The following is a 24,797-nucleotide window of genomic DNA, read 5'->3' on the forward strand; positions in this document are numbered from 1 at the left end:
GATTAAAGGTAAAAAGTCACTGGGGGAGACCTCTTGCAAAAGATAAGATTTAAGCCAACTCTTGAAGGAAGTCAGGGAAGCTAGGAAGTGGAGACAAGGTAGAAGAGCATTCCTGGCAAGTGGACTGAAAGTGAAAAGGTACTATACATGAAACGGAGTGTTAGAGAGGCCGCTAGGTGGCACAGTGGATAAAGCACTGGCCCTGGATTCAGGAGTTCAAATGAGGCCTCAGACACTTGACACTTACTAGCTGTGTGACCCTGGGCAAGTTATTTAACCCTCATTGCCCTGCAAAAAAAAAAAATAAGAAAGAAAGAAAGAAAGAAAGAAAGAAAGAAAGAAAGAAAGAAAGAAAGAAAGAAAGAAAGAAAGAAAGAAAGAAAGAAAGAAAGAAAGAAAGAAAGAAAGAAAGAAAGAAAGAAAGAAAAAGAAAGGAAGGAAGGAAGGAAGGAAGGAAGGAAGGAAGGAAGGAAGGAAGGAAGGAAGGGAGAAAGAAAAAACATAAAGTACAGTATTAGGGTTGGGGTGGAGAAGAGGAAAGAAATAAGCATTTATATGGCACCTACATATAGTGCCAGGCACTGAACTATTACAAATATTATCTCATTTGATCCTCACAACAGTCCTTCAAGGGAGGTGCTGTTATTTTCCCCATTATTAAGTTTAAAGGAATTGAGGCAAATAAAGGTTAAATTATTTGCCTAGCACTACAGATAGTGCCTGAAGTCACATTTGAACTGTTATTCCTGACTCCAGGCCTAGCATTCTATTCACTGCACCAAAAGTGCCTCTGTTCATAGCATATGTGGAGGGGAATAAAGTTTAATAAAACTGGAAAGTCAGGAAGGAGCCAAGTTGTAAAGAACTTTAAAAGACAGAGGATTGTATGTTTCATCTCAGAGGAAATAAGGAGTAAATGGAATTTATTAAGTTAGGGAGTGACTTGGCTAATCAAGTAAGATGAAATTTAGCAGGAATAAATACTGTCTTAAATTTGGTTTCATAAAACAGATTTCTCAAGTACAAGATCGGGGAGCTGTGGTTAGATTCTATGTGGTTCGTCTATAAAAGACCTACAGGTTTTACTCATCTACAGGATTAATATATAAGTCAACAATTCACTTGACATGGCAGGCATGAGCTAACATAATCTTGGGCTGAGGCATAATTTGTAGGAATGAAATTAAAGTCCCTTCATACTCTGCAGTGGTGGTGTGTTGGGTTCCAAGGACCATAATTTAGGAGGGCCATTGATAGGAGAGATACTATCTACAGAACAGCAGTCAGGATGGGGAAGGGACTTGACTTAATACCATGTAAAAATCAGTTGAAGAAATTGGGGATATTTAGTTTAGAGAAGATTAAGAATAGCTGCGTTAGCTATTTTCTGGCATTTAAAAGACCATGTTGTGTAGGAGGAACTAGTCTTGTTCTATTACCAGAGGGTAGAAAAAAGAGGAATAGTAGAAGCTGAAAAGAGAAAAATAGGTTTGATGTCAGGAAAAACTAGCTATCAATTAGGACAGTCCCAAAGTGGTATGGGCTACCTCAGGAGGCAGTTGGATTCCCCATCATGGGAGGTTTTCAAGCTCAGATTGGATGATTACTTGGAAATATGGTAGGACTGATTCTTTTTTCAAGGATGGATTGCATTAGATGGCTGTTGGAGGTCCCTTCTAAATCTAAATTTCTGTGACTCTGTGAATGATTTTTGATTTCATATTTACCACTATAAATTTTAAGTCTGTTTTTCTAAAATGAAATATATAGATAGTGGAGGTAAGTGTGCATATTACTTGAAGTTACTTTGTATTTTCTCTTGAGGAGATTATACTATTTTTTATCTTTGAGTTTTTCATGTCTCAAAAATAATTGAGGACTCCCACTAGCTTTTGTTTATGTGGGTTATAGCTATCAATACTTACCATATTATAAATGAAAATCAAGAGATTTTAAAATATTTACTAATTCATTAAACTAACATTAAGAAACACTATATGTTAACATAAATAACATGTAATTTATTTAAAATAGCTATATTTCCCCCCCAAAATAGTGAGAGAAGTGGCATTGTTTTACATAATGTTTTTGCAAATCACTTTAAAGTCTGACCTAACAGAAGACAGATAGATTCTCATATCTTCTATATTCAATTTGTTGTGATGTGGGGTTTTTTTTTTGGTTGAAATATCTGAAGAAAATCTAGCCTCATGAAGACATATAGTTGGAAAAGGAGGAGCATTTTAATAGCCTTTTCATATAATTGTGAATATTCTTCTTTGATTCTATACCACAACTCAACAAATGGTAGTTTCTTAAAGGTTAAATGCAATGTGGAATTTGAAACCATATCAATGAACTTTTTGTACTCTGTTACATTAAAATACATTGCATTTTGAATGAATCTTTTGCCCATGCATGATTTTGTTATATCATGCATTAGTCATTCAGAAAATATTGGCTCACCAAGTTATGCATGGCCTCCAAATGTTGATAAATTTCATTATACAATATTTTTTAAATCACATTCACTAATATCACCTCTAATCTCATCAGAAAAGTCTCTAAGTATTAGGAAGCTATCAAGATTCCATATTTAAAAAGTTGTCAAGCTTCAAAAATTGTAATTTCAAATTCTATCAGTTGATTTCCTTGATGTGACAGGCTTACTTTGTTCATTTTTGAGAAAATGTCTGCCAGATATCCAAGTCCAGATAACTATAGTTTGTCTGTCATATTTGGTTCTTTGAAGTAAAAATGGTACTCCATGGGGGGGAAAAGGGACTCAGTCACACTAATGCTTGTCCTTGAGACAAACATTGTCACTTTGGCATGTAGTAAAAGTGCTCCGTGCATACTTCCCACTTCTTCACACAGAACATTGACAAGACATACTCAAGGGTCACAATTTAATGAAGTTAATAATTGTATTTCTTCATCAAAGACATTCTTAAGCAAAAATGACCTTTTAAAAAACTGTGTGTGACCGTGAAGAAAAAAAAAATGATTACTAGCTTAGTTTGATGCCTCTGCCTTGATACTCACTAAGGTGTCAGCAGTTTTACCCATCATAGTTTTTATGCTGTGAGTGTAAATGTCATCATAGTTTTTCCAGGATAAAGCAGAAGTTTCACAGAAGTTATTCAACATATGCACAAAGGCTGAACAACCAGATATTGAACTTAAAGGAGGGAAATGAAGTGGTAATGAGCATGCACGGGACTGAGTGTGAAGAACTAAGCACTTAAAATGCGGTAAGGGAGGGAAATGTGGGCTGTGGGAAGGTGGGAAAAGAGGTGAGACAGAGTGCTGAAGAGGTATATAAACAATAAAATGGTCTTCCCAGTGAGAACTGGGTATTACTGAGATTGTCCAGAGAGGCTGAAAATGAGGTCTGAAGGAAGGTGATGATGACCTATCAAAAGAAGTTCTGCAAGAAAACCAGAAGGGGACTGAGCATTAAGTGGAGTGGATGGAAAGGTGGAGAGAGAAATGGGTGAGACCCAGACAACCAAGGAAGGTTGCAGCTGAATGTGGTAGGACAATGGTCTGGGTGGGAGTGAGGGCACTTCCATGGCGTATGGAGTGGTGAAATTGAGTACAGTGAATGTTTGGATTCCAACCCATTCCCATTATCTCTCATTTATTTTGTATCTGTTAATATGTGTAAACTTCTTGATGGCAGGACCATTTCATTTTTGTTGCTGTATTCTGAGCAACTAGTGCAACAATTGCTGCATAGCACATAAGTTCTTTTTCATTACTTGATGTATAACTACAAAAAACACTGCGGTGAAAATTTTGACATATATGTGACATTTATACCTTCTTGGGGCATATACCTAGCTAGCATCTATAAGTCATGGATATTTTAGTTACTTTTTTTTAGCATAGTTCCAAAGTGCCTTCCAGAATAGTTAGACCAATTCACACCTTTACCAAAAATATATTGGTAAGCCTGTTTTCTATAGTTCCTCCAATATTGCCTTTTTGTTGTTGTTCAGTCATTTTCTGTCATGTCTGAACTTTTGTGACTCCATTTGGGGTTATCTTGGCAAAGAAACAGAATGGTTTGCCGTTTCCTTTTCCAGCTCAGTTTTACAGGTGAGGGAACTGAGTCAAACAGGGTTAAGTGATTTGCCCAAGGTCACACAGCTAGTTAAGTATCTGATGCTAGATTTGAACTCTGGTCTGAATTCAAGAAATTGATCTTCCTCTCTCTTCATGACCTTGGAAAAGTCACTTTACCTGTTTTGGCCTTAGTTTCCTTACAAGTAGAATAAAAGGGATAGACTAAACAATTTCTAAGCTGCTTTCTAGCACCACATTCTGTGATTATGGAGAGTAAAATGTTCCCAGTTAACAAATTCATGGCAACATTTCAGAGGTTCAGCACATAATAGAATATTTATGCAAGGTCCACAGTATATACAACACTATTCTCAGTTAGTGCCAGGGGACACAAAATGAAATATCACATCTACCAGAATATCTAGAATGAGTCCTGTGTAGACCTAGGCTGATAGTAAAACAGTGGGCGTCAGTACTTTGGATACATGGTATCCATGTAATGAGCAAATATGAAAAAATGACATGGGTATAATGATATTTGTCATAATATTTTTTTCCAAAAGTATTTTTGGCACTGGATCAGTTTACATCATTGGGTTACATACATCTTGTCATTGTGTGCAACTTGTAATATGATATAAAACACTAAATTGACCAACCGATTAAAGTAATGCTGTCCTTTTTGGACAAGTGGACATACTTCTGCAATGAGTAAGAGAAGCTCTATTTCCATGGGAATGTTTCCTGGCACCAGATACTTGGAGTGTTCTTATAACCAGTAAGCCAGAAAATGCAAGTTTCTTATACACTAGAAAAGACCTGAAAACCAGCACTGAATTCACTTCTATCAGGTCTATTATACCAATGGCTTTATAATGATACTTACTACATAGATAAATGGATTATATTTTATTCTTCCTTCCATACTTAATTACAATAAGGTAACATGCTTATCAATGAACAGCTAGCTCTACTCATTTTCAATTTATATTGTAGTCTGGTGGACAAGGAAAACACCTTTTTTTTTTAACCTTTTTTGTCTCTATGCCCATGGTTCAACACTGTGCCTGGCACATAGTAGGTACTTAATAAGTATATTATTAGATTGATAAGCCTATAGAAATATTTGTGTATTTAGAATGATCGAAACTTGTTTATCTTTATGTATTTTTCCTAGCTCCTAGTAAAAATGTAAGCTACTTGAGGGCAAGGACTGTTCTCTTTTTCTCTTTGTACCCCCAACCCTTACTATAGTACTGAGAAAATAGCACATGGTGGATACTTAATAGATATTTGTTGACTTGGACTGGGGTGGAGATCAAGAGGCCAAGATCAATTATTGTTACTATAAACCTGTTGTTCAGTTTTTTCAGTCATGTCCAACTCTTTGTGACCCCATTTGGGATTTTCTTGGCAAAGATACTGGAGTAGTTTGCCATTTCCTTCTCCAGTTCATTTTACAGCTGAGGAGACAGAAAACAGGGTTAAGTGACTTACCCAGGGTCACACAGGCAATAAGTGTCTTAGACTGGATTTGAACGCAGGTCTTCCTGACTCTAGGGCTGGTGCCCTATCTACTGTGCTGCCCTTGCTAGAAACCTACAGCTTCCTAAAACTTAACTGAAAATGTTATGTTATTTTTAAACAGCAGCACAGAGTAGTGCAAAGAGAGCTGGTCTTGCTGTCAGAAAGATCTGGATTCAAGCTTTGCCTCTGGCACATACTGACAATAACTTGGAACAAAAAATTCCCTATTGCTTTAGGGACCTAAGATCTTAAATGGCAGAGGAAGTACTGATCTGCATTAGTGAAGGATATATGTTGTGTAAGAGTTCCCTAAACCAATAAAAACATAAGTCCAGCCCCTTTATAAGTTTGTAAATTATGTCTTATCAGAAATCAGCAAATTCCAGCAAATGGAGACTGATAGGTATCTGCTAAAAACTATTTTTGCCCTAAGGCGGGATTGAAAGGGCATATATATTTTTCTTTTTTTTCCTTCTTTTTTCTTTCTTTCTTTCTTTTTTTTTTTGTGGGGCAATGAGGGTTAAGTGACTTGCCCAGGATCACACAGCTAGTAAGTGTCAAGTGTCTGAGGCTGGATTTGAACTTAGGTCCTCCTAAATCCAGGTCTGGTGCTTTATCCATTGCACCACCTAGCTGCTCCCAAGGGCATATATATATATTTTCTATTTAATTTTCCCAAAATTGTTTACATTTTACTATGTGCCTTTAACATAACATTGTCTGAAATTAAAGGCAGTCCATCAGCAGACATGAGACCCTTGTGCCCTAGAAAACACAAAGGTACCCTGTTGATCATATCTAGACCAAGTTTCATTTACTCCCAAGATAGGGTCAAACACGGTCTCATACACTTAAATATTACCTGAAGAAAAAAGAGGATATTTCGACAAAATCCTCCTCAGAAACCCTAACCCTCACTTTTAATGCCCTATTGCCTTTATTCACTAAAATCTTAGCCTTTTTTTTTGCCTTTTTGGGGGGACTTTTAAAAATTGATGTCTTTCAGTTGTATATCACATTCATTTCTGAAAGGGTCTCTTCTCATACCCTTACCCAAAGAACCCTCCCTTGTAACAAAAACTTAAAAAGAAGGGGAAAAAGAGACAGTTCAGCAAAACCATCTAGTACACTGTAATGATTGGAATGACGCCACCTGCTGGAGACTTACTGTAGAAGAGTTCCGCCCATGAGTCGAAGGTCTTTGAGGTCAAGACCAGGAGTCTTTTCTTTGGGCATCAGGAAGTGCCGTTGGCTAGTGAGAGGAAGAAGGAAGGGACTAGTGCTCTGTCTCATGCTCTTTCCTGGGGATGCTGGTGGAGAAGGGAGCTAGAAATGTGCTCTCCCTTTAATAGATAGGAATCTAGGCCTTTTTCTTCTCTCTTTACCAAATTCTTATTCTCCTTAATAAATGCTTAAAAGTCTAACTCTTGCTAAAGCTTATAATTAATTGGCGACCACTCATTAAATATTTTAGACAGTTTAGCTAGAATTTTAGCCCTTAACAACACCAACAATGTCTGACAATCTATCCATCATTCCTCACCTCTGCAGTGAAGGGAGGGAGGTGTATTTTCTCAATCCTTATTTGGGGCCAAGCTTGATCATTAAAATTACATGAAATTTAACTTTGGTTTTTATTGTTGTTTCATTAAATTATTATAATCTCATATTATTTTCTGGTTCTTCTTTCTTTACTCTGTATCAGTTTGTAGAAACCTTTCCATTTTTTTCTTATTTCTTCACATTTGTTATATCTTAGGGCACAATAATAGTTGACTGCGTTAACATAACACAATCTGTTTAAACATTCTCCAGTCAATGGATATCTACTCAGTTTCCAATTCTTTGCCACCATAAAAATATTGCAATGAATATTTTTGTGTATATGTGAACTTTATTTTGTCTTTGATCTCCCTGGGGGCATATACCAAGCATTTAGGCCTCTGTGGTAAAGGGTGTGTACATTTCAGTTACTTTTATAGTATAATTTTAAATTATTTTCCAGAGTGCTTGGATCATTTCATAGATCCAGTGTATTTAGTGTGGTGGTCTTTCTGCTTTGAAAATTTCCTTCTTTTGTCATCTTTGTCTATTTGCTGGGTAAGAGGTGAAATATCAGGGTTGTTTTAATTTCTGCTTCTCTTATTATTAGTGATTTGGAGCAATATTTCATATCAATGTTAATTGTTTGCAATTGCTCTTTTGAGTGATTTCAATTCTTTATTAATATCCTTTGATCAATTACACATTGAAAAATTGCTCTTTATGATATATGCACATAAATGTTAATTTCCTAAATATATCAAATATTAGGCCCTTATTAGGGATATTTGATGCAAAGATTTCTTTCTCATTTAACTATATACCTTTTTAACCTAATTATGTTAATTGTATTAGTAGAAATTTTTTTTAATTCATGTAATTACAATTTTTTTATCCCTTGTGTTCCTCTCTATCTCTCGTTGGATAAAAAAATATTTTTTCCTATTATCAGGAGTCATGTAAAAGGCCTCCATTCTTTTCCCTTTAATTATCTAATGTTATTCTTTTATATCATTTCTCTTTTATTGTGGTATATAATGTAAAATGCTTTTCACTCTCTCCCCCCCTTTTTTGTGCCAAAGTTCTTTCTGGTTTTCCCAAAAGTTCCTGTCAAATAGAGAGTTCTTTCCCAAGTTATTTATATTTTCTAGTTCATCAGTCACTAAGTTACTGATTTCATTTATTTATGCTATTTGCTTTACTCCACTGACTTACTTTTTAAATTTTCTAACTAGTAATTGGTTTTGATGATCACTTCTTTTAATATAATTTGAAGTCTGGAAGTTAGCTATTCTCCCTTCATTCCTACTTTTTTCATATTATTTCCCTTGAGTATTTAGATCTTTTGTTCTTCCAAAGGAATTGTCTTGTCATTTTGTATACTTTATAAGTATTCTGTTGATAGTTTGATTGATATAGCTCCAAATATGCCAATTATTTTAGGTAGCACACTCATTTTTATTGTATTGATGTAACCGAATCATGAGCAACAAATCTAATGTTAGTAATTTGTAACATATACAATTTACTCATGTGCCTGTTTTTCAGGGTGAAGATGGTTTACTTGGTGCCCCTGGACCACCTGGTCAAAAGGTAAAAATAAGTTTTGAATATTCTATTTAATTTTTAAGCATTCTTAGCATTTAAAATTAGAACAAGATTATTATTTTTTTCTTTTTTCTTTTTCTTTCTTTTTTTTTTTTTTTTGCGGGGCAATGGGGATTAAGTGACTTGCCCAGGGTCACACAGCTAGCAAGTGTCAAGTGTCTGAGGTCGGATTTGAACTCAGGTACTCCTGAATCCAGGGCCAGTGTTTTATCCACTGTGCTATCTAGCCACCCCCAGAATAAGATTATTTTGAACTGTACTTAACATAATGGAATCTCTTCAAAAGCCCCTGTAGAAACCCACAATATCCTGTCTCCCAATAGAATTGTGTTGAAAGGATTCACTCTGAAGGGGACATATCCTAAACACTTCTCCCATCAGTGATTTTTAATAACACACCTTTTTTGTAGAACACTATAATGGTACAGTTCATTGTCCCATACGGACAAATTTATCAGCTTTAGAATTGCTCTATACCTTTAATGAACCCAGAAGTCCAACAGCCAGAGACTTCAATTCAAGCTGGAATTTAACATTTTCCTGACCATGTTCCTATATTTCATTAGATGAAACCAGCTTTCATTTTGAAATTTGTATCATAACAAACTCAGTACAATGATGCCGATAGAATAAACTCCTTTGAAAATCTCAGAGAATGTAGAGAAAATGAACCTCTTCATGAACATTCTTCTGGAAATAAGAGATTTGTAATCCTGAATGAATGGAAAAAGCATTTATCAGCCACTTACTATATGCAAAGTACTATGTTAAGTACCAGGAAACAAATAGAAAAGAAATATAATCACTGTTTGCAAGAAGCTAACAATCTAATAGGAAAGAGCAGACAAATGGTTTTCAGTATTCAGCATCCAGTCAGATGGTCTTTAAGGGTACAGACACAAAGCAGATGATAACAACTCTCATTTAATGTCAATTCCACTGATAAAATAATCTATCAGCTTGTGGTGTTGAACCATTTGACAATATCAAGGACTTTAATGATAAGATCTTTCTTTCCTGGGTCTTTAGTACCTATGATTTTAGCACCTGAAGGAGTAGGTGCCAGGCTCCATCACCATGAGAGTTGAGGAATGTTACAGAAGTAATTGAAGCTACTTATACATATTTTATGAGAACCTCTGTCTTTTAACCAAATTTAGCTATTAAGAGATGATGTAGGCTTTGGGGAAAGGAGCATGATTATATCTGACTTGAATTACTAGAAGCTCTATGAAGACTTTATTCTGGTAGCCAAGAAAAAAGATAGGTAAGGTACTTCTTGTACCAGCTGTCATACCATTGCACAAACCACATCATGGCAGGGAGAACATTATTGATGAAGTGTGAAGTGTCTACAGGAGCTAATGGAACAGTTTCCGGGATCCAGATAAGTTTCACAGGTCTGTTCAGCAATATGCCAGAAGTGCTGTAAATTGTCATTTTGAAAAGGTCTTTAGCTACTTCCTGTTATGACTTTTTTTTCAATCAAACACATCTCTCATTAGGCATGACTGAGTATGAAGAAGCCAGAAATGGCGAAAGTAAAATTGGGAAGACTCTAAATTTCTTCACAGTATTTCTTGACAAAATCATTCATTGATACAGCATGTGCTGTAGCCGAGATTCAAATTCCAAGCCAAGGGATATGTAGATTTATCTTCTGGGAAATAACTTTGGACTTTCCAGCAGCTGTTTCTGGTGGCTACATCATGCTGACTTGGATGGTTGATGTGCTGGAGGCATTAAGTAGCTTAGATGTCAGCTTACATTTAGTGGTAAGGTTAAAGTCTGTGTTCCAGGAATGAAAAGTAGACTTCTGTCTTCTGGAGCAAAATGCTCAACCTTCAGCCAATATCTAGCTGAGTGTCCTTTTTAAGGGTAGATCTAAGGGATTGATTTCTAATACATTTCTGAATCATTTTGTAATTTTCATGACACCAAGTAATATCTTCTCAAAAACGTAGCAAAAAAGTGGAAAGGAATAAATTCTTCTTTCTCTTCCTTCAATTATTGATTCATTCATCAAATATTTATTGACTGTCTATCCTGTGCTTTAGCACTGTACTTTTTTCTATAGTCTATCCCTACCCTTGACACACATATAAATATATTGTAGGATTACAGAATAGTTATTTACTCAGAGGTTTCAGCAAAGAATAAGAGTTTTAATTTTTTAATTCAATTCATTACTAGCTTCTTGCCCTGGTCAAGTCACTAAACCTCTGTTTGCCTAAGTTTTCTTTCTGTAAAATGGGGATAATGATAGCACCTACTTCCCAGGTTGTTGTGAGGATCAAATGAAATAATAATTGTAAAATACTTAGCAAAGTGCCTGATACATAGTAAATATTATGTAAATGTAAGTTATTATTATTATTACTATTATTCAAGTACAAATGTTTATGAATTGCTGACTATATGTTGTACATTGGGCTAAGCATTAAAGATACATGATACAGTGGTGGATCACCAGTGATAAGGACTGCTATATCATCGCAACAAGACACATATCCTTCATCAAAGAGCCAGACTTTCTCCTCTAGAATCACCCCCATTGCACATTATAGGTTTTCTTACATTATAGTTTCCTTGAATAAGGATGGAAGACAATCAAGGTTTTTTTGGTTTTTTGTTTGTTTTTGTTTTTGTTTTTTTTCCTCAACAAACAGTTATTTTATTTTCCATTTACATGTAAGGGTAATTTTCAACATTCATTTTCATAAGATTTAGAATTCCAAATTTTTCTCCCTCCCTCCTTCCTTCCCTTTTCTCCCCCTTCCACAAGATTGCAATCAGGTTATATATGTACAATCCACAAGTGTTCTTTTTATCAGTTCTTTCTATAGCAGTGCATAGTATGCTTCCTCATTAGTTCCTTGGGATTGTCCTGGATCATTGTACTGCTGAGAGTAGCTAAGTCATTCACAATTACTCATTGAACAATACTGCTGTCACTACGCACAATGTCCTCTCAGCTCTGCTCACTTCACCATACATCAATGTTCATTAGTCTTTCAAGGTTTTCCAGGGATCATCCTGTTTGTCATTTTCTGTAGCACAAGTCCATTCCACTACAATTATATAACACATCTTTTTCCATAATTCCTCAATTGATGGACATTCCCTTGATTCTCAATTCTTAGCCTCCACCAAGAGTTGCTATAAATATTTTTTGTACATTTTTCCCCCTTTTCTCTTTTTCATAATTACTAGTGTTAATTTTCCCCTTCCATCCTATTCCCTTCCCCATGATATTTATTCTATTATCCATCTTCTTTCATCCTATCACTCTTCAAAAGGGATTTGCTTCTGTCTGTCCCCTCCCCCACTCTGCCCTTCCTTCTTTTGCCCCTCTCTCTTTATCCCCTTCCCCTCCTATTTTCCTACAGGGTTAGAGAGATTACTCTACCCAATTGAGTGTGTACATTAGTCCCTCCTTGAGCCAATTCTAATGAGATTGAGGTCTTTGAGCCAATTTTAATGAGTGTTAGGCTCATTTACTGCCCAGATTAAATAGATTACTCCACCCAGTTGGGTGTGTCTATTAATCCCTCCTTGAGGCAGCTCTGATGAGTTGAAGATCTTTGAGCCTTTTCTGATGAGTGTAAAATTCATTTACTGCCTTCTCCTCTCCCATCTCTTCCCCCACTCCATAAGCCTTTTCCTGTTATTTTCCTGTAGGATTTTGCTTCTGCCCTTCCCCCTCCCCCAATGAATTCCCTTCACCTCTCAATTTAACTCTAAAGATGTTATCATCTAGATAAGTGATACAGTGGACAAATCATCACCCCTGGACCCAGGGGGATCCCAGCCAAAACCTGGCCTGAGACACAAGACAGTCGCCTACTGTATGACCCCAGGTATGTCCCCCAGCTCCAATTTTTTTTTTAATAGTTCTCTAGGGTCTTGTATTTGAAAGTCAAAGTTGCCATTCAGTCCAGGTCTTTTCATCACAAATATCTGAAAGTCTTCTTTTTCATTAAAGTCCTATTTTTTTCCACTGAAAGATAATGCTGAGTTTTGCTGGGTAGGTGATTCTTGGTTGTAATCCCATTTCCTTTGCCCTTTGGAATATCATATTACATGCCCTCTGGTCCTTTAATGTAGAAGCTGCTAGATCTTGTGCTATCCTGACTGGGGCTCCACAGTACTTGAATTCTTTCTTTTTGGCAGCTTGCAATATTTTCTCCTTGACCTGAGAGCTTTGGAATTTGGCTATAATATTCCTAGGAGTTTTCTTTTTGGGATCTCTTTCTGGAGGTGATTGGTGGATTCTTTCAATTTCTATTTTAGCTGCTTCTTCTAGAATTTCCGGGCAATTTTCCCTTAGAATATCTTGGAAGATGGTGTCTAAGCTCTTTCCTTGATCATGGTTTTCAGGTAGACCAATAATTTTCAAATTATCTCTCCTGGACCTATTTTCCAGGTCAGCAGTTTTTCCCAGAAGATATTTCACATTGCCCTCTATTTTTTTATTCATTTGGATTTGCTTTATTGTGTCTTGGTTTCTCATAAAGTCACTGGCTTCCATTTGTTCAATCCTAATTCTTAGGCAATTATTTTCATCAGAGAGCTTTTGTACCTCCTTTTCCATTTGACTTTTCAAGCTGTTGACTTTTTTCTCATGTCTTTCTTGCATCACCTTCATTTCTCTTTCCATTTTTTCCTCTACCTCTCTAACTTTCTCTTCAAAGTCCTTTTTGAGCACCTCTATGGCCTGAGACCAATTCGTATTTTTCTTGGAAGCTTTAGATATAGGGGCCCTAATGTTGACATCTTCCTCTGAGGGTGCCCCTTGGTCTTCCTTGTTACTGAAGACACCTTCTATGGTCTTCACCTTTCTCTGTTGGCTCATCTTGCCTTTCTTTTACTAGACTTTTAGCTCCTTAAAGTGGGGTACTGTTTCCAGGCTGCAGTATCCCAAGCTTAAGACATCCCAGGCGGTATGATTTAAGGAGAATCAGGTTCTTCCCTTGCCTGGCCTGTTTCCTGGTCCTAGATGACCCCAGACCAACTTGCCAATCAACCAGCTTTGTGTGTTGTGGTTGTTAGCTCTGATGAGCCTGTACCCCTCCCCCACCTGGGCCAGTTCTACTCGAGCCTACCACTTGGTTCTCAGTAGGGGTATAAAATCCAAGTACTACCTTAGCACCAGCATAGACCCCTGTAGTCTCTCCCCTGCCCAGGGCTCAGCCCACTCACCAAACTGTGAGCTTAGTTCCAGACGACACTGGTGCTTCAGCTGATTCAGAGGCTCTGCATGTCTCCTTCTCTGGTGAGGACTTCCTGAGACTGGATCTGTGTCAGGGTGACTGTGGGGTTGGACCCAACTCCTGTATCAGCACAGCAGCTCCCTCCTTCTGACCTTCCAAGCCATTCTTGGTTAGAAGATGATTTCAGCACATTCTTCTGTGAGTTTTGCTGCTCCGGGCATTTTCCTATGACCTTATTTGGATGTTTTTTGGAGTGATCGTGTCATGAGTTCAGGAGCTCACTGCCTTTCCTCCGCCATCTTCGTTGTTTGTCTTTATAATATTGTTTTCAGTATACAAGTTGCTTTCCTGGTTCTGTTCTCTTCATTCTACATCAGTTCATATAAATTTTCCCATTTGTTTGGACAAAATTGCCTCAGTTTACCCAAATAACTCGAGGAGACCACCAAGTCAAGCAGAGGCACATTTATTACATTATCATGAGAATGGGCAACCCCACGTCAGGGATGAGGAGCCAAGACAATCAAGTTTTGAGGGGAAGATTTCCATCTTGGACATGAAGAATATGAAATCTAGTGGAATATCAAAGTGGCAATAGCTAGCAAATATGAAGTTGGTGTGGAACCTCTAGAGAATTCTACCACATGACAGATTCTGTTTTTGCTCTTACCAACTTTTCTCATGAGAAACCCAATTGTTGTGTTTTGATTGAATGGAACTGTTACATGTGAACATGTTTTATCTGTAAGAATTAGTTAAAATACTAATTCTCAAAAGAACAACATTACCAAAACATTTATACATGCTGTATATACACATATGCATATCTCTGTATGTATTTATCTATAAAGGAGAGAAAAAGAGAGAAAATATGTATACTCCATCCTCCACTGAAGTCATTCATGCTTCTGTCGCTTTATGATATGCAGGCAGCCTTGAGATTTTGAAGACTATTCCAAGAGAGTACAAATTCTACCATTTCCTACAGAGATGGAAAATTTTAGAATGTAGACCCAAGGTATATTTATGAGGATGAGGCTGGCCACCAGGTGATTAATTTCTTTGAGCCAGCAGTTCATGAAAGCTATTTACTAAGGTGTGGAAAGGCTCCTATCTATATTAGGTAAAGAAGTACTCACACCCATCAAACTGTCACTATCTGTTAAACAGGATTGAACTGAAATTTTTCCAGTATTGAGGCAGTACTGTGATATGTGTTACATTCCTTTACAACAGGGAGAGCATGGCTTTGAAGGAAGAAAAGGAGAAGTTGGTGAGAAGGTAAGGAATTTTTAAAAATTTATTTATTTTTCATCTATTTATTTTAAAGGTAAGGAATTTTTAAGAAAAACTTTTTAATAATAAGTATTTGTAAAGTATGTAGGTTATTTTTGACCTTCAAAATAAACCATTTCATTTGTACTCTGTCTTCCATATAAAACTATCTGATTAATTGTTCAGTAATAATAAAAATATGACTCCAATTAAGTTAAACTGATTCAAGTCTTAAAGATCATAGATCTTTTGAGTCTTGCTTTGAATGGTATTTTGTATTTGTACAAAAAATGTGAAATGTTATAATTGATTGCATTTCCAAACCATCCTCCACTCCACTTACCTCTCATCTACACTGCATATATCATTCATAAACATGATTGTTTGCATGTTGTCTTCTTTAGATTGTAAACTCTTTGAGGGTAGGAGCCATGTTTTTGCCTTTCTTTGCATCCCTAGGGCTGTTAGCACAGTTCTTGACGCACTTTTGTTGTTCAGTTGTTCAATTATGTCTATCTATTTATGATCCTGTGGACAAAGATAATGGAGTATGTCATTTCCTTCTCCAGTGGATTAAGGCAAACAGAAATTAAATGACTTGCCCAGGATCACTCAGCTAGCAAGTATCAGAGGACAGATTTAAATTCAGATCTTCTTGATTCCAGGCCCAGCATACTTTCCACTGAGCCACCTAGCTATCAGTATTAAGCACACAGTAAATGCTTAATAAATGCTTGTTATTGTTGTTGTTGATGATCATTAACAAAGCACGGGTCTGATAATGTTGTTCACCTATTCAGTGAATTGTAGCGGTTCAAGGATCAAATATGAACTCCACTATTTGGCATTTAATGTCCTTCATAACCTGATTCCAAACTACCTTCATAGGCTTCTATTTTACTACTTAATTGAATTGGCTTTCTTGATGGTCAACACTGTATTTTTCTCCATGGTTTTATTCAGGTTGTACCTCATGCTTAGAATGCACTCTTTTTTCACCTCTGCTTCTTTAGAATACTTAGGATTTTTCAAAGCTCAACTCAGATTTCAACTAGGACATGAGTCCTCTCCTGATACCTCCCCCCCCCCCAACCATGCTAGTGCCTTTTTGCCCTGAGTACCTTGTGTTTATTTTGCATGTACTTTTATATGTATAGATTTTCTTCATGATAGATTGTAAGCCCCTTGAGGGCAGGCACTATTTCATTTTTCTCTTTGTATCCCCAGCACCTAGTAGGATGAATGAAACAAAGTAGGTGCTTAATAATTGCTTGTTGATTGATTCAATATTCATGACAATGTATTTACTAACAATGATTATTTCATATAATACACATATTGTCTTCAGAGGCAATTAATTAAAGTTGTCATTGTGAATTTATTGATAATTTATTGTGAAAATGTTTACTATCAGTGACTTGATTATTGCAAGTCATTGATAATACATCTTTTTAATTGAAATCTATCTATGTACAATAAATTCATAGCTATCTGTTCAGTTTTTGTGCTTAGACATTTTTTCATCTTTCTGACTCACTAAAGAGACAACATAGAAAAAGAAGCTGATTTGAGTTTGTCTTCTTTGCCTTCCTCCTCTTGTCTTGCTTTCCTACACCAATGACCAGCATATATCTTGAAGGAGGAATATATAATCCAAGAATGTACTTACCTGCATTAAATAAGCAGTATTTATTATTAATAAGTAAAAATCATACTTATACACTATTTTAAAGTTTGCCAGTTTCTTGATTATAATTTCATGAGGTAGCCAGAGTAAATATTATTATCCCCATTTTACACAGGTGAAAACTGAGACTTGCCCATAACAAGTAAGTATCAGAGCCAGGATTCTAACCCAGAACTCCAGACTCTGAAATTCAGTGCATATCTACTATGTCATGCTGACTGTGTATCCTTAAATTTCTTGGCACCCATTAGCAATTTGCTTCCCCAGTGGCTCTTATATGTAATGCCTGAACATGTATTATAATTACAAGGTAAGCAACTTATGTTTTGTAAGCTCCATGGTAATTACTTTTAGATTTATTAAGTGCAGCAAACATCTGTAAGAAATTGTGATAGCTGCATAATTTATGAGCACTCCATTAAATGATGCCTGTTTTAAATGAGCTACTTTTAAATAAATGGGTCACTTTGCTGAGGGAACCTTATATTTCTGCACTAGAACTCCCCTGATTCTAAGCACAGGATTTATGTAAAAAAAGCTTTGCTTTCTTATGTTTCTGATTTATCAATGTGTTTTGCCTGTATTAAAAAGCATCAGAATAAATAAAAAGAATCGACAGAGACTCAGTAATTTAAAGAGGCACCTAATCATTAAACCCATGTCTAGATAGCTGTTTTTGTGTTTTATGGGTACATTTGATTTCAGGAGGTATAACCTACTCCTGGGCAAACAAAACAAGGGATCTTTACTTTGTATATCTCCCTCCAGGTTCTCCATATATATTATTGTATAGGAAAAATGACAGTGTATATGGTTTGTCTCTTATATCCCGATACTTAGCTTTGGTGGGAGGTGAAAAGTGTTTATGGAGGTGATCAGAAGGAAATGAGGCATCGAAGATTAAAGACAATATTGTCATAATTCAATACAATAATAGCCCAAAGCCAGATGCATGATTCCTATTATAATTCTTATACTTCAAAAAAGGCTCTGCCTTGGGAAACTAAATGTTATCTTCTAATTATAATGAAATACCACTTTTTTCCTTTTGATTTTGTATTTTGTATTAATTGGAAAATTTTGATGTTTCTAATCACTTTGTTAAGGTAAAGTCAAATTAAGTCAATAAGTATTTATTAAATACCCACAATATTCTAGGCACTGTGCTAAGGCCAGGGTACATATAATAAACTAGTTATAGAGAATTTGATACTTTTTCTTTCCTTAGAAATTCGAAGCATGACAGACATGTTAATCACATAATATTGGGTAATTCTAAGAAAGAGAAACTCAAAGTGTTTACAATATAACTTTTCCCAAACAAAGATTACACAAATTTGATTTTCAAATCGTTATACAAAAAAGATCCATGAACCATGTATACAGTTTTAAAGTGATACAACTTTCTTCTTGGTTCTCCATCTTATTACTCTTCTTTGAGTGCTTTTTTTAAAGTAGTGTTTAAAACCAACTATTATTCTAAGTGCTCCAATACAGGAATTGTAAAATAAAATTGTTCCAGGAAATTTTATGTATGAAGCTATTACATCCTTTAATCTGAAACAAAAATCGACTCAAATATTGAAAATACCAGCTATACATAAACATTAAAATATATTACTATAAAAACTACATTCCTTTAGTGATTTTGAATAAAGGCCAAATGGAGGAATCTCTTGCTTTCATGGAACCCAAATGTGTGTAGAAAGCAACATTACAGCCCTGTTTTTCTACCTGATTAGTTTGCCATAGAAGCATCATTGTCAGTCATTGTCTAAGTGTGAGCCCAAGGAATTTGCCATGTGATAATGATAATCTCATTGAATGCTACAGATGTGAAACACCAGCATTCAGTAACAATAGCGGATTCTCAACAAATTAAAAAGATGAAACCCACAATTTTATCAAATCAGCAGCTAGGTGAAAGGTAGGATAGAAAAAAAATGAGAACTCCTGACATTTTAAACTGCAGTTGATTTTATTTTTAAAAGCACACACAACAAAACCAAACCTATTTCTCTTGACCACAAAGCCAGGTTAAAAATTTAGTTTCACTGTGTATCAGTTCCCTTCTTTGGAGATGAGGCTATGGCACACCCTGGGCCCAACCTGGGTACATACTTATCTACCCAAAGATCAGTAGGGTAGATAAAAAAGACAACAGAGAATTAGATACTTCCACCACCTTATGGCACTCGTATCCTAAATCTGTTATGTTTGTTGGTGTGGTACGATATCTCTTTTTTTAAAAAATTTGATCTGGCCTTAGGTTTCTTCCAGGTTATGGCAACAATGAGGGAAAGACTGAGCAACTCTTTCTGTGGGTTCACAGTTAGCAAAAAGCCATTGTTAAATGATGCAGCCTCTTAGTTCAGGAATATTGTTGTTGTTGTTGTTGTGGTTGTTGTTCAGCCTTCCTTCTTGAAGAGGACCAATGACAGCAGGAGCATGACGTCTTGGCTTGCAAGTGCATCACAAAGCAGAATTTCAGGAATATAATGCCAATGAATGAGAATAATTCTTTTTTTGGTAATGGCCATTTGTCAGTTATTCTATGAACTGAGTGTGTTATCTGAGTCAGATGTACAGTTTGTATACCTTAGGTAAAACATTAAATCTGTGGGGAGTTTTTATATATTAAGAGGGAGGCATTAATATGAAAACAAAAAGCAAATATCACCACCATTATTAGGTCTAGCTTTTGAAATGATTGCTTCTAATCTTGCTACAACTGTTTTTTTTTAAAGTGGGGTTTCAGAGGATCATAGATTTTTAGGGTTGGAAGAAATCTTAGAGGCTATCAAATATAGTCTATTCACTTTACAGGTGAGGAAACTGAGGCATAAAGAGATTTAATGATTTGCTCAGGGTCACACAGTTGGAGTGCCTAAGGGAGAATTTGAACCCAAGTCTTTTCTGACCCCATGTTCAGTGTCCTATTCCATAGTGTGCTTCTTCCTCTTTCTTATCATGTACTATTATAAAACCTAAAGGTTGAATAAATTGCATAGCTATGCCATGATTTTGATGAGCCTTCTGAATAGATTTTGTTTGTTCATAAGACAGAAGTAACCAGCTGCTACTGTCACTTTTGCCAGCCTTTACATCCTATTACAAATACAGTGACTTTTTATTTTAAGACTGACATTTTAAATCACAGGATGTGTAATAACAACTCCATGTTGTGAAACCTGATTACTCACCTTGTATGCCAGTTTACCATTCCATGAAAAGAAAAGATCAGGTCTCAGAATTAAATAAAGACCTTTTAAATGATTGAAAAGGGCAGTTAGGTGGTGCAGTGGATAAAGCACTTGCCCTGGATTCAGGAGGACCTGAGTTCAAAATCCAGCCTTAGACACTTGACACTTATTAGCTGTGTGACCCTGGGCAAGTCACTTAACCCTCATTGCCCCACAAAAAACAACAAAAAAAAAACAAGATTGAAAGGAGGGGGAGTGAATTGAGTTTTTTCCTGTTTTATTAGCATCTAAGGAGGTGATAGTTCCATTCTTTAGTTTATATCATCATGTCTTTAGGTATGCCTTCTTTGATCCTATTGAAATGAATGGACCAGAAATGTTAAAGTTGAAAATGAATATCTCTAATAATCTGCATTTAATTTTTCTCTTTCATACATTTTAAAATAATTTGATGTTGATTATAAATACAGTAACTCTCAGAACTCAACTTTCAGATAAACAAATGATAGTTCATGAAAGTGAAAGTGAACAATTTATTTTGCTTTAAAAATGATTTATATTACCTTTTGACCTCAGAGCCCTGAGTTCAAGTGAAGTTTAAGTCCTACCTCTGACTCCTGCTGACCATGTAGTCCTGATCAAGTCTATGTGATTTAAGAAACTCTCTAAAATTGTAAGATGCAAAGCAGGTGTACATCTTTCACAGAGGGGATTCCTCACTCGGATCTCCCTTTATTCCCCATAACAGTTAGCTAGGAGGTATGGTAGATAGAGTTCCGGTCTCAAAGTCAGGAAGACTTGATTTCAAATGTGGTCCAGGACACTTACTAACTGGGTGATCTTGAGCAAATCACTTCATATTTGTTTGGCTCAGTTGTTTTCATCTGAAATGAGAATAATAATGGCATCTACCTTTCAGGGATGTTGTGAAGATTAAATGATATAATATGTGTAAAGTGCTTAGTATAGTGCTTGGTACACAGTAAGCACTATATAAATACGGCTATTGTTTCTATTATTGTGATGATGATGATGATAATTAAATCAAAGTTCTGTCAAACAACAACAAATGTGTCTATAAATTTAAGTAAGAAAGTTTTAGTAACAAAAATGTCTCATCAGCATTTTTCTCTTCTGAACTATTTTGCAAATGTGCATTTTTATAAAAAAATTCTTACTGTTCTTATTGTTATTATTTTTCTGTTGCTATACTTATTATGCTCATTGTCATGAATCAGATTCTTCATCTGTCTTCTTATAGTTCTTTTGTGTTTGTCATATATTTGACATTTCTTATGGTACAAAAATGTTCCATTTTGCTTATGTACCAGGGTATATGGTCAAGGCTCAGTTATTGAGCCAACAAGTTGCTTCTAGGTTTTTTTTGTTATTGTGATTACTGTTACTATGAATATTATTGTGCAGATGCATTTTTTTCTTTCAACAATACCCTTAGAGTGTATTCTTAGTAGTGGGATCAGAGTAAATGATGTCGAATAGCTTTGTAACTCTTATTTTGTATCTTTCCAAAAACACTGCACAAATTGAGAACTCTACCAGTAGTATTACGATATACCTATTTCTCATAATCCCACCAATACTGGATTTCATAGAGTCTCAGAGTTGGAAAAGAATTCAAAATCATTTAATCCAACCTAGACCCAAATAAGAATCCATTCTACAAGATACCAATAAGAATTCCTTTTGGTTTAGAGATGTCCAGTAAAGAAGAACTCCCTACCTACCATGGCAGTCCATTTGACTTTTGGATAGCGTACCCAGTTCTCCCAGTTATGTTCTGTGGGAACAAGCAAAAGTCTAGTTCTTCTTTCACATGTAATCCTGTTAGGTATTGAAAACAGATAACAGGTTCTTCTTTGTTGAGGTTCCTAATGTGAGGTCTGAGAAACTGTTTTCTTTCTTTTTTGTAGCTACACTATTTATTTATTTTTAATTAATGGAATAAAACAAGCATTTCCATAACATAATGCAATAAAAATATGATTGCACATGAAAATGCAAGTCTACTATGTACAACTTGGTATTTCTTTCAAATATAAAACAAAATTATCATGTAGATTTTTTTCCTTTCCTATCCCACTACCCCAGAGATTGCTATCATTAGACACAAATAGGTATGTATATATATGTAAAATTGTTCTATAAAATTTCTATTTATCAGTTCTTTCTCTGGATGCAGATAGTGTCTTTCTTCATACGTCCTCTATAGTTAATTTGAGTATTTAGAATAGTCAAATTAGCTTATTCTTTTGTTTTGTTTTGTTTTTGCGGGGCAATGGGGGTTAAGTGACTTGCCTAGGTTTACACAGCTAGTAAGTGTCAAGTGTCTGAGGCTGGATTTGAACTCATGTCCTCCTGAATCCAGAGTAGGTGCTTTATCCACTGTGCCACTTAGCTGCCCTCTCAAAGTCATTCTTAAAACAATATTGCTGTTACTATATACAATGTTCTCTTGGTTCTGCTCATTTTGCTCTTCATTATTTCATGCAAGTATTTCCATGCTTTTCTAAAATCATTGAACTCATCAATTCTTATAGCACAGTAGTATTCCATCACAATCATATACCACAACTTATTCAACCATTCCCCAATTGATAGGCATCCCTGCAGTTTTTCTTTGATGCCACAAAAAGAGCTGCTATAAACATTTTAGAACATATAGATTATTTTCCTTTTTCCCTACTCCTCTTTGGAAATAGACCTAGTAGTGGCATTGCTGGGTCAAAGTCGATGGGCAGTTTAATAATTCTTTGGGCATAATTGTAGATTACTTTAAAAAATGGTTGGATCAGTTCACAATTCCACCAAAGATGAATTAGTACCCCAATTTTTCCACATTCCCTCCAACATTTATTGCTTTCCCCTTCAGTCATTTTAGCCAATCTGGTAGGTGTAAAATGATATCTCAAGGGTTTTTTTAAATTTGCATTTCACTAATCAGTAATTATTTAGGGCAGTTTTTCATATGACTACACAATATTTTGATTTCCTCATTGGAAAACTGCTTGTTCATATCCTTTGACCATTTATTAATTGGGGAATGACTCATATCCTTATAGATTTGACAAAGTTCTTTATATATTTTAGATATGAGACCTTTATCTGATAAAATGTTTATAAAATTATTTTCCCAATCTTTTGCTTTCCTTCTGATCTTGGTTACATTTATTTTATTTGTACACAAACTTCTTAATTTAATGTAATCAAAATTATTCACTTTACACCTAACTTTGCTTTCTATCTCTTGTTTATTTATAAATTGTTTGCCTATCCATAAGTCTGATAAGTGACATGTTCCATGTTCTTCTAATTTTCTTCTAATAGCTTCTTTATATCTAGGTCATGTATCAATTTTGCCCTTATCTTGGTAAAATGGTATAAGATGTTGGTCTATGAGCAGTTTCTTCCATACTGCTTTCCGGTTTTCCCAACAATTTTTAGGGAGTTGTTTTCTGAGAAAAGTTTTAATGACTGTATTTCACACATCTTTGTAATCTATATATTTTATTTTATACATGTAAAAACATTATTCTGAGATGTGATCTAAAAGTTTCAGCAGACTATCAAGACCAAAAAAGATAAAGAATACCTACTCTAAATCTGCTATATCTTAGACTAAAAATCCCAGTTCTTTCACCTTATCTTTATATGACTTAAACTCAAGGCCCTTCACCATCTTTTTTCTCTGCTCTGTGCTTTCTCCAGGTTATCAGTATCCTTCTTAAAATTTGACATCCAATAGTAAACACTGTGCTCCAGATGTGTATTGACCAAGGCATAATTCAATAGGCTGATCACCTCCTCATTCATGGGCGACACCTCTCCTAATGTAGTTTAAGATCATATTAATTTTCTTGACTTCAGTGTAACAATGTTTACTTATATGGAACTGAATCCACTAGGACCTCCATTTATCTTTCATCTGACCTATCCTTCAGTTGTGCCCTCTTCATCTTATGTCTGTGAAGTTGATTCCTTGAGAACAATTAGTCAATATATGCATAACTTCACATATATAACTATGGAATTTCAGCAAATTTCAGCAATTTTATTTGGCCCAAGGTTCTAAATGATCAACATCTTTTTGAATATTGACTCTATCATCCAGTATGTTAAGGTATCCTTAACAGGTTTATCTTGTTTGCAAATTTGATAAGCATACTTTCTGCTTATTTTTCTAAATAGTTGATAAATATGTTGAATAGTACAGAACAAACATAGATTTTGGAAGGAAGTGACCAAATTGTCAATGAACTAATATTGTCTGGCCATTCAATCAGTTCTGAATTTACCCAATTATGCTGTTGTTTATCCCACGTCTCTCCACATTGTTCAGAAGAGTAGCATGATAGACTTTGTCAAAAGTCTAAATCTATGTATGCTATAATGTGGGTATCTACAATATTTCCTTTCTCTTATGGAATAACTGTCAGAAAATGAAATGAAGTTAGTTTTCATGACCTGTTCTGGCTGAAGTAATGCAAGCTCTTTATGATATTGATTCTTTTTTTAAAAAAATGTTTACTAATCATCCCCTTAATAATACATTTGATTTTGCTAGGAATTGAAAACAAGCTCATGTAACTTGCAGACAACTTTCTGTCTCCATTTTTTGCAAAATAGTACAACATTTTTGAATTCTGTAGCACT

General features: G+C 35.4%; 1 protein-coding gene across 1 annotated transcript in view; it reads left to right on the plus strand.

Annotated features, from left to right (window-relative positions):
- The window catches only part of COL19A1 (collagen type XIX alpha 1 chain), a 438,272-nt gene that overhangs the window by 99,299 nt on the left and 314,176 nt on the right, over positions 1 to 24,797 (plus strand). Inside the window, 2 exon segments of the mRNA XM_044002760.1 lie at positions 8,689 to 8,733; positions 15,198 to 15,242. Coding sequence (XP_043858695.1) covers positions 8,689 to 8,733; positions 15,198 to 15,242 — 90 coding nt within the window.

This window comes from Dromiciops gliroides, chromosome 4, assembly GCF_019393635.1.
Source record: "Dromiciops gliroides isolate mDroGli1 chromosome 4, mDroGli1.pri, whole genome shotgun sequence".
Classification (NCBI taxonomy): Eukaryota; Metazoa; Chordata; class Mammalia; order Microbiotheria; family Microbiotheriidae; genus Dromiciops; species Dromiciops gliroides.